At 44.8% G+C, this 13,686-nt stretch overlaps 1 protein-coding gene across 3 annotated transcripts in view; it reads right to left on the bottom strand.

The window, feature by feature from the left end:
* Positions 1-13,686, bottom strand: part of LOC106580945 (multiple epidermal growth factor-like domains protein 6) — a 99,135-nt gene that overhangs the window by 28,762 nt on the left and 56,687 nt on the right. For all 3 annotated transcript variants that reach the window (XM_045703655.1, XM_045703654.1, XM_045703653.1), the window contains exons 9-15: positions 12,303-12,425; positions 11,802-11,939; positions 11,439-11,561; positions 11,072-11,194; positions 4,275-4,472; positions 4,032-4,163; positions 380-508 (exon numbers count right to left, since the gene is read on the bottom strand). In XM_045703655.1, the coding sequence (XP_045559611.1) occupies positions 380-508; positions 4,032-4,163; positions 4,275-4,472; positions 11,072-11,194; positions 11,439-11,561; positions 11,802-11,939; positions 12,303-12,425 (966 nt within the window). The remainder of the gene's footprint in view (positions 1-379; positions 509-4,031; positions 4,164-4,274; positions 4,473-11,071; positions 11,195-11,438; positions 11,562-11,801; positions 11,940-12,302; positions 12,426-13,686) is intronic.

Raw genomic sequence — 13,686 nt, 5'->3', positions numbered from 1 at the left:
GGTGATGAAATGAACAGGGTCAGCTAAATAGGATTAGCCACTTAAGGCTAGATGACCGGTCTGTGTCTGGACTTGGACGTGGTGGAGCTGTGACATGGAGTGACATTAAACCATGCAGAGGGGAGAGCAGTGGTGGGCTACTGAAGTGCCAGTGACAAGGAAGAAAATGTGCTGTGTTTGGACAGGTGTCATAGAGAGAGACAGGTGTGGAGTGTGTGTGTGTGTGTGTGTGTGTGTGTGTGTGTGTGTGTGTGTGTGTGTGTGTGTGTGTGTGTGTGTGTGTGTGTGTGTGTGTGTGTGTGTGTGTGTGTGTGTGTGTGTGTGTGTGTGTGTGTGTGTGTGTGTGTGTGTGTGTGTGTGTGTGTGTATCAGTCCCTACCATCCTCACAGAGCTGGCCCTGCACCCCCGGTGGGCAAACACACCTCCCGGTTACTGGTTCACAGGAGCCCCCATTCTGGCAACGACATAGGCTGTTACAGGCCTGTCCATAGGTCCCCACTGGACAAGCTGGGAGGGAGAGAGAGAGAGTGGGTGGGGGGGAGAGAGAGCAAGAGAGAGATTTGAGAGAGAGAGAGAGAGATTGATATTGAGAGAGCGAGAGAGATTGAGATTGAGAGACATTCTAACTCTGCTTTTCTATTATCTTCTCCACATGAGGGTCTTTCTTATCTTTATGCGTTTCCCACATTAATCCAACACGGCTTGTGTAGCAATTACCACACACAACCCAGCTGGACCTTTTAAATGGGTTCAGTCAAAGCCAGTCAACATTCCATGTCACACTTCTTGTGCACAACTATTTTATGAATCTCTGAGGGAAAATGTGTTAGTTAGCCATTAGTAATGTTTTTAGCCACGTGGTCAATATGGCAAACTAGGCCAGAGAAAAATCAGTACATAACACATTCTGAGAAAACACAATATTTTTGGTATAAAGATCTTTACTTTAATTCTATTGCTCTCTGGTTACACTGTATCCAGGCATAAACAGCACTGCCTTCCCATATCTAACAAATGTTGTCATACAAAATGCAATAGCATGTCTATATACAGTGTCTTCGGAAAGTATTCAGACCCCTTGACTTTTCCCCCATTTTCTTAGGTTACAGCCTTATTCTAAAATTGATTAAATTGTATTTTTTTCCTTCTCAATCTCCACACAATACCCCATAATGACAAAGCAAAAACATATTTTTTGAAATGTTGGTTAATTAATTTAGAAATAAAAACAGAAATATTACATTTACATAAGTATTCAGACCCTTTACTCTGTACTTTGTTGAAGCACTCTTTGTTGAAGCACCTTCGGCAGCGATTACAGCTTCGAGTCTTCTTAGGAATGAAACTACAAGCTTGGCACACCTGTATTTGGGGAGTTTCTCCCATTCTTCTCTGCAGATCCTCTCAAGCTCTGTCAGGTTGGATGGGGAGCGTTGCTGAACAGCTATTTTCAGGTCTCTCCAGAGATGTTCGATCGGGTTCAAGTCCGGGCTCTGACTGGGCCACTCAAGGATATTCAGAGACTTGTCCCGAAGCCACTCCTGCATTGTCTTGGCTGTGTGCTTAGGGTCATTGTCTTGTTGGAAGGTGAACCTTCGTCCCAGTCTGAGGTCCTGAGCGCTCTGGAGCAGCTTTTCATCAAGAATCTCTCTGTACTTTGCTCCGTTCATATTTGCCTCAATCCTGACAAGTCTCCCAGTCCCTGCCACTGAAAAACATCCCGACAGCATGATGCTGCCACCACCATGCTTCACCGTAGGGATGGTTTCCTCCAGACGTGACGCTTAGCATTCAGGCCAAAGAGTTCAATCTTGGTTTCATCAGACCAGAGAATATTCTTTCTCATGGTCTGAGAGTCTTTAAACGCCTTTGGCAAACTCCAAGTGGGCGGTCATGTGCCTTTTACTGAGGAGTGGCTTCCGTCTGGCTACTCTACCATAAAGGCTTGATTGGTGGAGTGCTGCAGAGATGGTTGTCCTTCTGGAAGGTTCTCCCATCTCCCAAGAGGAACTTTGGAGCTCTGTCAGAGTGACCATCGGGTTCTTGGTAACCTCCCTAACCATGGCCCTTCTCTCCCGATAGCTCAGTTTGGCTGGGCGGCCAGCTCTAGGAAGAGACTTGGTGGTTCCAAACTTCTTCCATTTAAGAATGATGGCGGTCACTGGGTTCTTGGGGACCTTCAATGCTGCAGAAATGTTTTGGTACCCTTCCCCAGATCTGTGCCCCAACACAATCCTGTCTCTGAGCTGTACGGACAATTCCTTCGACCCCATTGCTTGGTTTTTGCTCTGACATGCACTGTCAACTGTGGAACCTTCTATAGATAGCTGTGTGCCTTTCCAAATCATGTCAAATCAATTGAATTTACCACAGGTGGACTGCAGTCAAGTTTTAGAAACATCTCAAGGATGATCAATGGAAACAGTATGCCCCTGAGCTCAATTTCGAGTCTCATAGCAAAGCATCTGAATATTTATGTAAATAAAGGTATTTCTGCATTTCATTTTTAATACATTTGCAAAGAAATCTAAAAACCTGTTTTCACTTTGTCATTATGGGGTATTGTGTGTATATTGCTTAAATTTTATTTTTATTTAAACAATTTTAGAATAAGGCTGTAACGTAACAAAATGTAGAAAAAGTTAATAGGTCTGAATACTTTCCGAGTGTAGGTTATGAACACCTGCTCTTTCCATGACATAGGGAAGAGGATACCTAGTCGGTTGCACAACTGAATGCATTAAACCAAAATGTGTCTTCCAGATTTAACCCAACCCCTCTGAATCAGAGAGGTGCGAGCAGCTTCCATAATCGACGTCATCGGCGCCCATGGAGCAGTTGTTGTTGGGGGTTAACTGCCTTGCTCAAGGACAGAACTGCAGATTTTTCCACCTTGCCAGCTCGGGAGTTCGAACCAGCAACCTTTTGGTTACTTGCCCAACGCTCTTAACCATTAGCTGCCTCCCGCAGACTGACCAGGTAAATCCAGGTGAAAACTATGATCCCTTTTGGATGTCACTTGTTATATTAAATCCACTTAAAATCAGTGTAGATGAAGGGAAGGAGACAGGTTAAAGAAATATTTTTAAGCCTTGAGACAAATGAGACATGGATTGTGTGTGTGCGCCATTCAGAGCTTGAATGGGCAAGACAAAATATTTAAGTGCCTTTGAATGGGGTATGGTAGTAGTTGCCAGGTGTACTGGTTTGTGTCAAGAACTGCAATGCTGCTGGATTTTTCACACTCAACAGTTTCCTGTGTGTATCAAGAATGGTCCACCACCCAAAGGACATCCAGTCAACTTGACACAACTGTGGGAAGCATTGGAGTCAACATGAGCCAGCATCCCTGTGGAACGCTTTTGACACCTTGGAGAGTCCATGCCCCGACGAATGGAGGCTGTTCTGAGGGCAAAAGGCGTGGGGGGCTGCAACTCAATAGTAGGAAGGTGTTCTTAATATTTTGTATGCTCAGTGTATAATAACATTAAGGATTGAAACATTGTAGTTGTCTTCTTTCCAAGCTAACAATGAAAACCTAATAAGATGACTAAAATGGCCATTCTCTGCTACGTTTTCAATCTTCCCCACTGGTCAGGTAAAATGGATTCATCATAACGTAACTATTCTTGGTGTGAATTTCAACACTAGCCCAATGGAGGATGTTTAACTGTATAAAAATGACTGATGGTAATGGATTTATCCCCACGTGGCTACTCCACTCAGAATTATATCCCTGGTTCAGGTCCAGCCCAAAGACACTCATAATCATGCTTGGTTGTGAAACAATGGCTTCTGGCCTCTTTCTAACAACCCTGGCCTGGGAGATGTATTCTGTCTGTTGTGGACTTGGCCTATCTCCAGGCCAGATCTGGGTTCAAATACCTAACCCCGAGGACTAACCAATCAAATAACTGCCTGCTCAATAATAGGCACTGAATAACACTGAAACTCTATCAAGTGATAGATGACTTCCAAGGGTTACAGTGATAATAAGAGACGCTGGGGAGAGAAGAGGAGAGCGACTTACTCTCGTTGCAGATGACGCCAGTCCATCCAGGTGTACATTCACAGTGTTCTCTGTCCACACCACACACTGCTCCGTTCTCACAGTCAGCACAGCTCACACTGCAGTCATCCCCAAAGGAATCATCTAGACACACTGAGACACACACATGCACATAGTCCTGTAAAAACGTGGCATGATTTACAGTTTCTGCCACATGTCACATTGAACATCAACCAGACATGTATGTAAGCACTGATTTTCTACCTATGTGGCTGACCAGGGTGAGTTCCCCTCTCTGTGCCTCTTCCTCCTGGTCTTCACCATAGGGTGAGTGCAGGGCTGCAGTGTACTGCAGGAGCTGAGGGGGCCGTCGGAACAGCAGATCTGGCAACCTGTGCACTTCCAGATCCTCCTCTGCATCATCCTCCTCTTCATCGTCATCCAGGTCACTGTCGTACAGCGCTGCATTGGGACAGGTAGACAGGTGGAGAGGAAGGAGACACTCAGAACACATTCATCACATTTACATTACATCTAACTATACTACACTGTATTATATTATACTATTATTTACATTACATCTAACTATACTACACTGTATTATATTATACTATCATATATATTACATCTAACTATACTACACAGTATTATATTATACTATCATTTACATTACATCTAACTATACTACACTGTATTATATTATACTATTATTTACATTACATCTAACTATACTACACAGTATTATATTATACTATCATTTACATTACATCTAACTATACTACACTGTATTATATTATACTATTATTTACATTACATCTAACTATACTACACTGTATTATATTATACTATCATATACATTACATCTAACTATACTACACAGTATTATATTATACTATCATTTACATTACATCTAACTATACTACACTGTATTATATTATACTATTATTTACATTACATCTAAATATACTACACAGTATTATATTATACTATCATTAACATTACATCTAACTATACTACACTGTATTATATTATACTATCATTTACATTACATCTAACTATACTACACTGTATTATATTATACTATCATTTACATTACATCTAACTATACTATACTGTATTATATTATACTATTATTTACATTACATCTAACTATACTACACTGTATTATATTATACTATCATTTACATTACATCTAACTATACTATACTGTATTATACACTGCTCAAAAAAATAAAGGGAACACTTAAACAACACAATGTAACTCCAAGTCAATCACACTTCTGTGAAATCAAACTGTCCACTTAGGAAGCAACACTGATTGACAATAAATTTCACATGCTGTTGTGCAAATGGAATAGACAACAGGTGGAAATTATAGGCAATTAGCAAGACACCCCCAATAAAGGAGTGGTTCTGCAGGTGGGGACCACAGACCACTTCTCAGTTCCTATGCTTCCTGGCTGATGTTTTTGTCACTTTTGAATGCTGGCGGTGCTTTCACTCTAGTGGTAGCATGAGACGGAGTCTACAACCCACACAAGTGGCTCAGGTAGTGCAGCTCATCCAGGATGGCACATCAATGCGAGCTGTGGCAAGAAGGTTTGCTGTGTCTGTCAGCGTAGTGTCCAGAGCATGGAGGCGCTACCAGGAGACATGCCAGTACATCAGGAGACGTGGAGGAGGCCGTAGGAGGGCAACAACCCAGCAGCAGGACCGCTACCTCCGCCTTTGTGCAAGGAGGAGCAGGAGAAGCACTGCCAGAGCCCTGCAAAATGACCTCCAGCAGTGTCTGCTCAAACGGTCAGAAACAGACTCCATGAGGGTGGTATGAGGGCCCGACGTCCACAGATGGGGGTTGTGCTTACAGCCCAACACCGTGCAGGACGTTTGGCATTTGCCAGAGAACACCAAGATTGGCAAATTCGCCACTGGTGCCCTGTGCTCTTCACAGATGAAAGCAGGTTCACACTGAGCACGTGACAGACGTGACAGAGTCTGGAGACGCCGTGGAGAACGTTTTGCTGCCTGCAACATCCTCCAGCATGACCGGTTTAGGGGTGGGTCAGTCATGGTGTGGGGTGGCATTTCTTTGGGGGGCCGCACAGCCCTCCATGTGCTCGCCAGAGGTAGCCTGACTGCCATTAGGTACCGAGATGAGATCCTCAGACCCCTTGTGAGACCATATACTGGTGCGGCTGGCCCTGGGTTCCTCCTAATGCAAGACAATGCTAGACCTCATGTGGCTGGAGTGTGTCAGCAGTTCCTGCAAGAGGAAGACATTGATGCTATGGACTGGCCCGCCCGTTCCCCAGACCTGAATCCAATTGAGCACATCTGGGACATCATGTCTCGCTCTATCCACCAACGCCACGTAGCACCACAGACTGTCCAGGAGTTGGCGGATGCTTTAGTCCAGGTCTGGGAGGAGATCCCTCAGGAGACCATCCGCCACCTCATCAGGAGCATGCCCAGGCGTTGTAGGGAGGTCATACAGGCACGTGGAGGCCACACACACTACTGAGCCTCATTTTGACTTGTTTTAAGGACATTACATCAAAGTTGGATCAGCCTGTAGTGTGGTTTTCCACTTTAATTTTGAGTGTGACTCCAAATCCAGACCTCCATGGGTTGATAAATTGGATTTCCATTGATTATTTTTGTGTGATTTTGTTGTCAGCACATTCAACTATGTAAAGAAAAAAGTATTTAATAAGATGATTTCTTTCATTCAGATCTAGGATGTGTTGTTTAAGTGTTCCCTTTATTTTTTTGAGCAGTATATTATACTATCATTTACATTACATCTAATTATCCTATACTGTATTATACTTAATTTACTATAATTTACATTACATCTAACTATACTATACTGCATTATACTATACTATAATTTACATTACATCTAACTATACTACACTATATTATACTATACTTTACTATCATTTACATTACATCTAACTATACTATACTGTATTATACTTAATTTACATTACATCTAACTATACTATACTGTATTATACTATACTATCATTTACATTACATCTAACTATACTTTTCTGTATTATACTATAATATCATTTACATTACATCTAACAATACTATACTGTATTATACTTAATTTACTATAATTTACATTACATCTAACTATACTATACTGTATCATACTATACTATCATTTACATCACATCTAACTATACTATACTATCATTTACATTACATCTAACTATACTGTATTATACTATACTATCATGTACACTACAGTACACTACAGCCAACTATTACCGACGAGCAGCATTGTTGAAACTAAATACACTACAAGGAACGTCTTGATTAGTGTTATGTTAGCTAGCTAGCTACAAAGTTGCTTTGTATCATGACAAGGTGTAGTACTGAAACTACCGAGGTTACCTAGCCAGCTACACGTTCAAAGTCAACAACGCAGCCACTGCTAGCTAGCCTACTCCACCAGCCAGCAGTACTGTATCATCTTAGTCAATAACATTTTTGCAACGTAAGCTTAACTTCCTGAACATTCGAGACGTGTAGTCCACTTGTCACTCCAATCTCATTTGCATTAGCGTAGCCTCTTCTGTAGCTTGTCTACTATGTGTCTGCCTATCCCTGTTCTCTCTCCTCTGCACAGGCCATACAAACGCTCCACACCGCGTGGCCGCTGCCACTCTAACCTGGTGGTCCCAGCGCGCACGACCCACGTGGAGTTCCAGGTCTCCGGCAGCCTCTGGAACTGCCGGTCTGCGGCCAACAAGGCAGAGTTCATCTCAGCCTATGCTACCCTCCAGTCCCTAGACTTCCTGGCGCTGACGGAAACATGGATCACCACAGATAACACTGCTACTCCTACTGCTCTCTCCTCGTCTGACTACGTGTTCTCGCATACCCCTAGAGCATCGAGCCAGCGGGGTGGTGGCACTGGAATCCTCATCTCTCCCAAGTGGACATTCTCTCTTTCTCCCCTGACCCATCTGTCTATCTCCTCATTTGAATTCCATGCTGTCACAGTTACCAGCCCTTTCAAGCTTAACATCCTTATCATTTATCGCCCTCCAGGTTCCCTTGGAGAGTTCATCAATGAGCTTGACGCCTTGATAAGTTCCTTTCCTGAGGATGGCTCACCTCTCACAGTTCTGGGTGACTTTAACCTCCCCACGTCTACCTTTGACTCATTCCTCTCTGCCTCCTTCTTTCCACTCCTCTCCTCTTTTGACCTCACCCTCTCACCTTCCCCCCCTACTCACAAGGCAGGCAATACGCTTGACCTCATCTTTACTAGATGCTGTTCTTCCACTAATCTCATTGCAACTCCCCTCCAAGTCTCCGACCACTACCTTGTATCCTTTTCCCTCTCGCTCTCATCCAACACTTCTCACTCTGCCCCTACTCGGATGGTATTGCGCCGTCCCAACCTTCGCTCTCTCTCTCCCGCTACTCTCTCCTCTTCCATCCTATCATCTCTTCCCTCTGCTCAAACCTTCTCCAACCTATCTCCTGATTCTGCCTCCTCAACCCTCCTCTCCTCCCTCTCTGCATCCTTTGATCTCCTCTGTCCCCTATCCTCCAGGCCGGCTCGGTCCTCCCCTCCTGCTCCGTGGCTCGACGACTCACTGCGAGCTCACAGAACAGGGCTCCGGGCAGCCGAGCGGAAATGGAGGAAAACTCGCCTCCCTGCGGACCTGGCATCCTTTCACTCCCTCCTCTCTACATTTTCCTCTTCTGTCTCTGCTGCTAAAGCCACTTTCTACCACTCTAAACTCCAAGCATCTGCCTCTAACCCTAGGAAGCTCTTTGCTACCTTCTCCTCCCTCCTGAATCCTCCTCCCCCCCCCCCCCCTCCTCCCTCTCTGCGGATGACTTCGTCAACCATTTTGAAAAGAAGGTTGACGACATCCGATCCTCGTTTGCTAAGTCAAACGACACTGCTGGTCCTGCTCACACTGCCCTACCCTGTGCTTTGACCTCTTTCTCCCCTCTCTCTCCAGATGAAATCTCGCGTCTTGTGACGGCCGGCCGCCCAACAACCTGCCCACTTGACCCTATCCCCTCCTCTCTTCTCCAGACCATTTCCGGAGACCTTCTCCCCTACCTCACCTCGCTCATCAACGCATCCTTGACCGCTGGCTACGTCCCTTCCGTCTTCAAGAGAGCGAGAGTTGCACCCCCTTCTGAAAAAAACCTACACTCGACCCCTCCGATGTCAACAACTACAGGCCAGTATCCCTTCTTTCCTTTCTCTCCAAAACTCTTGAACGCGCCGTGCTTGGCCAGCTCTCTTGCTATCTCTCTCAGAATGACCTTCTTGATCCTAATCAGTCAGGTTTCAAGACTGGGCATTCAACTGAGACTGCTCTTCTCTGTGTCACGGAGGCTCTCCGCACTGCTAAAGCTAACTCTCTCTCCTCTGCTCTCATCCTTCTAGACCTATCTGCTGCCTTTGATACTGTGAACCATCAGATCCTCCTCTCCACCCTCTCCGAGCTGGGCATCTCTGGCACCGCGCACGCTTGGATTGCGTCCTACCTGACAGGTCGCTCCTACCAGGTGGCGTGGCGAGAATCTGTCTCCGCACCACGTGCTCTCACCACTGGTGTCCCCCAGGGCTCTGTTCTTGGCCCACTCCTATTCTCGCTATACACCAAGTCACTTGGCTCTGTCATATCCTCACATGGTCTCTCATATCATTGCTATGCAGATGACACACAATTAATCTTCTCCTTTCCCCCTTCTGACAACCAGGTGGCGAATCGCATCTCTGCATGTCTGGCAGACATATCAGTGTGGATGACGGATCACCACCTCAAGCTGAACCTCGGCAAGACGGAGCTGCTCTTCCTCCCGGGGAAGGACTGCCCGTTCCATGATCTCGCCATCACGGTTGACAACTCCCTTGTGTCCTCCTCCCAGAGTGCTAAGAGCCTTGGCGTGACCCTGGACAACACCCTGTCGTTCTCCACTAACATCAAGGCGGTGACCCGATCCTGTAGGTTCATGCTCTACAACATTCGCAGAGTACGACCCTGCCTCACACAGGAAGCGGCGCAGGTCCTAATCCAGGCACTTGTCATCTCCCGTCTGGATTACTGCAACTCGCTGTTGGCTGGGCTCCCTGCCTGTGCCATTAAACCCCTACAACTCATCCAGAACGCCGCAGCCCGTCTGGTGTTCAACCTTCCCAAGTTCTCTCACGTCACCCCGCTCCTCCGCTCTCTCCACTGGCTTCCAGTCGAAGCTCGCATCCGCTACAAGACCATGGTGCTTGCCTACGGAGCTGTGAGGGGAACGGCACCTCCGTACCTTCAGGCTCTGATCAGGCCCTACACCCAAACAAGGGCACTCCGTTCATCCACCTCTGGCCTGCTCGCCTCCCTACCTCTGAGGAAGCACAGTTCCCGCTCAGCCCAGTCAAAACTGTTCGCTGCTCTGGCACCCCAATGGTGGAACAAGCTCCCTCACGACGCCAGGACAGCGGAGTCAATCACCACCTTCCGGAGACACCTGAAACCCCACCTCTTCAAGGAATACCTGGGATAGGATAAGGTAATCCTTCTAACCCCCCCCTTAAAAGATTTAGATGCACTATTGTAAAGTGGTTGTTCCACTGGATATTATAGGTGAATGCACCAATTTGTAAGTCGCTCTGGATAAGAGCGTCTGCTAAATGACTAAAATGTAAATGTAAATGTAAACTATACTATACCGCATTATACTATACTATCATTTACATTACATCTAACTATACTATACTGCATTATACTATACTATCATTTACATTACATCTAACTATACTCTACTGTATTATACTATACTATCATTTACATTACATCTAACTATACTGTATTACACTATACTATAATTTACATTACTTTCATCTGAATACTTAAAGTGATTGCATCATTACTATAGTCTGCTGTTAGAAAACCTCACAAATGTCTCTCAGAGTTACGTTTACACGTTTAAAAACAATGTATACAAATTCACTGTGAAATTACAGAATACTAAAGTATATAGTTTAGTATAGCATAATATTATGATCAAATAGTACTCACGGATGCAGGCTCTCTGGTCGTGGTCCAGACGGAAGCCCAGTCTGCAGAAACACTCGTAGGTCCCCAGGGTGTTCACACAGTAGTGTTCACAGACAGAACTCTCTGCCAGGCACTCATCAATGTCTGACAAGACCACAGAACAATAGAAAGTACTTTGGAAATTAAAAAGGTACTATACAAGTGTATTCTATTTACATTATCAAAACTAGAATAATGACTTATTAGACACTGTCAATGCATAATCATCTTCTCTGTGATCGATCATCAATCTTGACCACCTCTGTCTTATAAAATACTGTAAACTCAATCCAGAGTCAATTTGGACCTAGAAAATGAGTGGATAATGGTCAACGTTTTGTCCTCTTACCATTGCAGCCACAGCCGTCTGCGTGGAGCCTATAGCCAGCCTTGCAGCTGCACTCATAGCCCCCTGGGTTGTTCTTACAGAACTGACTGCAGCACGCCTCCCCACTCTCACACTCATCACTGTCTGGGGAGATACAACAAAAGATGATTGTTCATTTGTGCAAGCAACGGAAAATATTTAAAGACATTTTGCAACGGAAATTGAAAAAGAGCATTTGAAGTCCTAATAGTCCCTACTTATTTCAGAAAAAAACACGACCTATGTTTGATCTGTTGCTTCTATACTTATCTTAGAGACAGAGAATGACTATAACCAGGAAAAACCCTGGGCTTCGACAATGATGACCTAACCAAGAGTACCTACCCACACAGGTCTTCCTGTCCTCAGCCAGTTGGTATCCTTCGTTACAGGAGCAGAGAGGTCCGTTGGTGGTGTGTTCACAGTGGTGGGAGCATCCTCCATTGTTCTTCTCACAGCTGTTCACGATCTCCATCTCAATACCTGCAAATAGGAGGATACAACCAGTGAAGTGAAGGCTGGAACCCAACAACAGTATCTGTTTGCAATAAACCAAAACATTAGCCATCACTCACACATTAGCTTCACAAGAACATACTACAATTAGGGTCAGGGAGTTTTTCCTTATCATGTCACCTTACCAGGACGAACTACTCCTGACCTTTGTTATAAGCCAACGATGAGGGACCAAACATCTTCTTGGTCAGAAAAAATTATTGGCCTCAACTATGATGCTACGCAACTGTGATTTTGCCTGCTTTAGTTGAACTTACTGATTGTAAAGTTGCTTTGGGTAAGAAGAGCATCTGCTAAATGACTCTAATGTAAATGATTATGTATACTCACGGTAGCACTGTTTGCCGTCAGCGCCCAGCTCAAAGCCAGGGTTACACACACAGCTGAAGGAGCCCCGGGTGTTGACACAGCGATGGGCACACATGGCGTGGCCCGAGCTGCACTCATCTATGTCTACAAAAGATAGCATGATATATGGTAAGTCAATAGGGCACAGTCACATAGCACAGGTAGAGATTATATTACAGGGATCCGTGGAGTAATAATTTTTATTCATATGAGGCTCTGAATGAGGTTCCGAGGGGGAGAAGTGCTTCTGGTTAAGAAATTGCCTTTTGTACCACTTGACTTGTGGGTCAGTGACCTTTCGTCATAGTAATGCTAAAGCACAGACCTGGTGGTGGGCTGCTCTTAGTGATTATGAAGCGTACCGCAAACACACACATGCGCACACACACAAAGGCACGCACGCACGCACGCACGCACACACACACACACACACACACACACACACACACACACACACACACACACACACACACACACACACACACACACACACTGTTGTGATTAATGAAGTTGCCTGAACCCTATAGCCTTCTAGCCACCCCATGTTATAGTAGTATCTTCCAGCCATAGAGTTAATCAGCTTAAGGCCCCCCACACACAGACTGCACAGCTCTAGTCATGGTTCATACAGCCCCGGAGGGCCGGGTCATAAAGCCTCAGCTCTAATGGGCCGGGACAAAGGCAACTCTCTGATGAATGCCACCTTTGTTTTGTCCAGGCGCACTGATTTTGGAGAATAACAAACATTTACATTAACAGAGTGTCAGTTTTAAACCACCATTAAAACTCAATGTTCACATGTTGCTTTACAAGAATGTGGAAAAGTGAGAAAGTTTATGAGACGGATAGAGGTAATGGCTATGGTTTTTCAGTGACCAATGAGGGCTAGACTTGCTTTCTTAAGAGGATTCAGGGTGGTGGAGAGTTATAGACAAGTTCAGAAAAGTCTCTTTCACTCTAGGACATTTCTGGGAAGGTTGTCTGCATGTAACAGTGTATTGAAATATGAGAATGTCAGTTTGTGTGTGTGTGTGTGTGTGTGTGTGTGTGTGTGTGTGTGTGTGTGTGTGTGTGTGTGTGTGTGTGTGTGTGTGTGTGTGTGTGTGTGTGTGTGTGTGTGTGTGTGTGTGTCAGTGCATTTCCAGACATACAGTGCACTTTAAGAAAGTATTCAGACCCTTTCACGTTACAGCCCTATTCTAAAATTCCTCATCAATCTACACACACAATACCCCATAATAACCAAGCAAAAACAGGTTTTTAGAAATGTTAGTAAATTTATAACATTTATAATTTATAATATTTACATAAGTATTCCGACCCTTTGCTATGAGACTTGAAATTGAGCTCAGGTGCATCCTGTTTC

The sequence above is a fragment of the Salmo salar genome, chromosome ssa20, assembly GCF_905237065.1.
Source record: "Salmo salar chromosome ssa20, Ssal_v3.1, whole genome shotgun sequence".
Lineage (NCBI taxonomy): Eukaryota > Metazoa > Chordata > Actinopteri > Salmoniformes > Salmonidae > Salmo > Salmo salar.
Note: the sequence above shows the minus strand (reverse complement) of the source record. Positions and strands in the feature narration are given on the sequence as shown.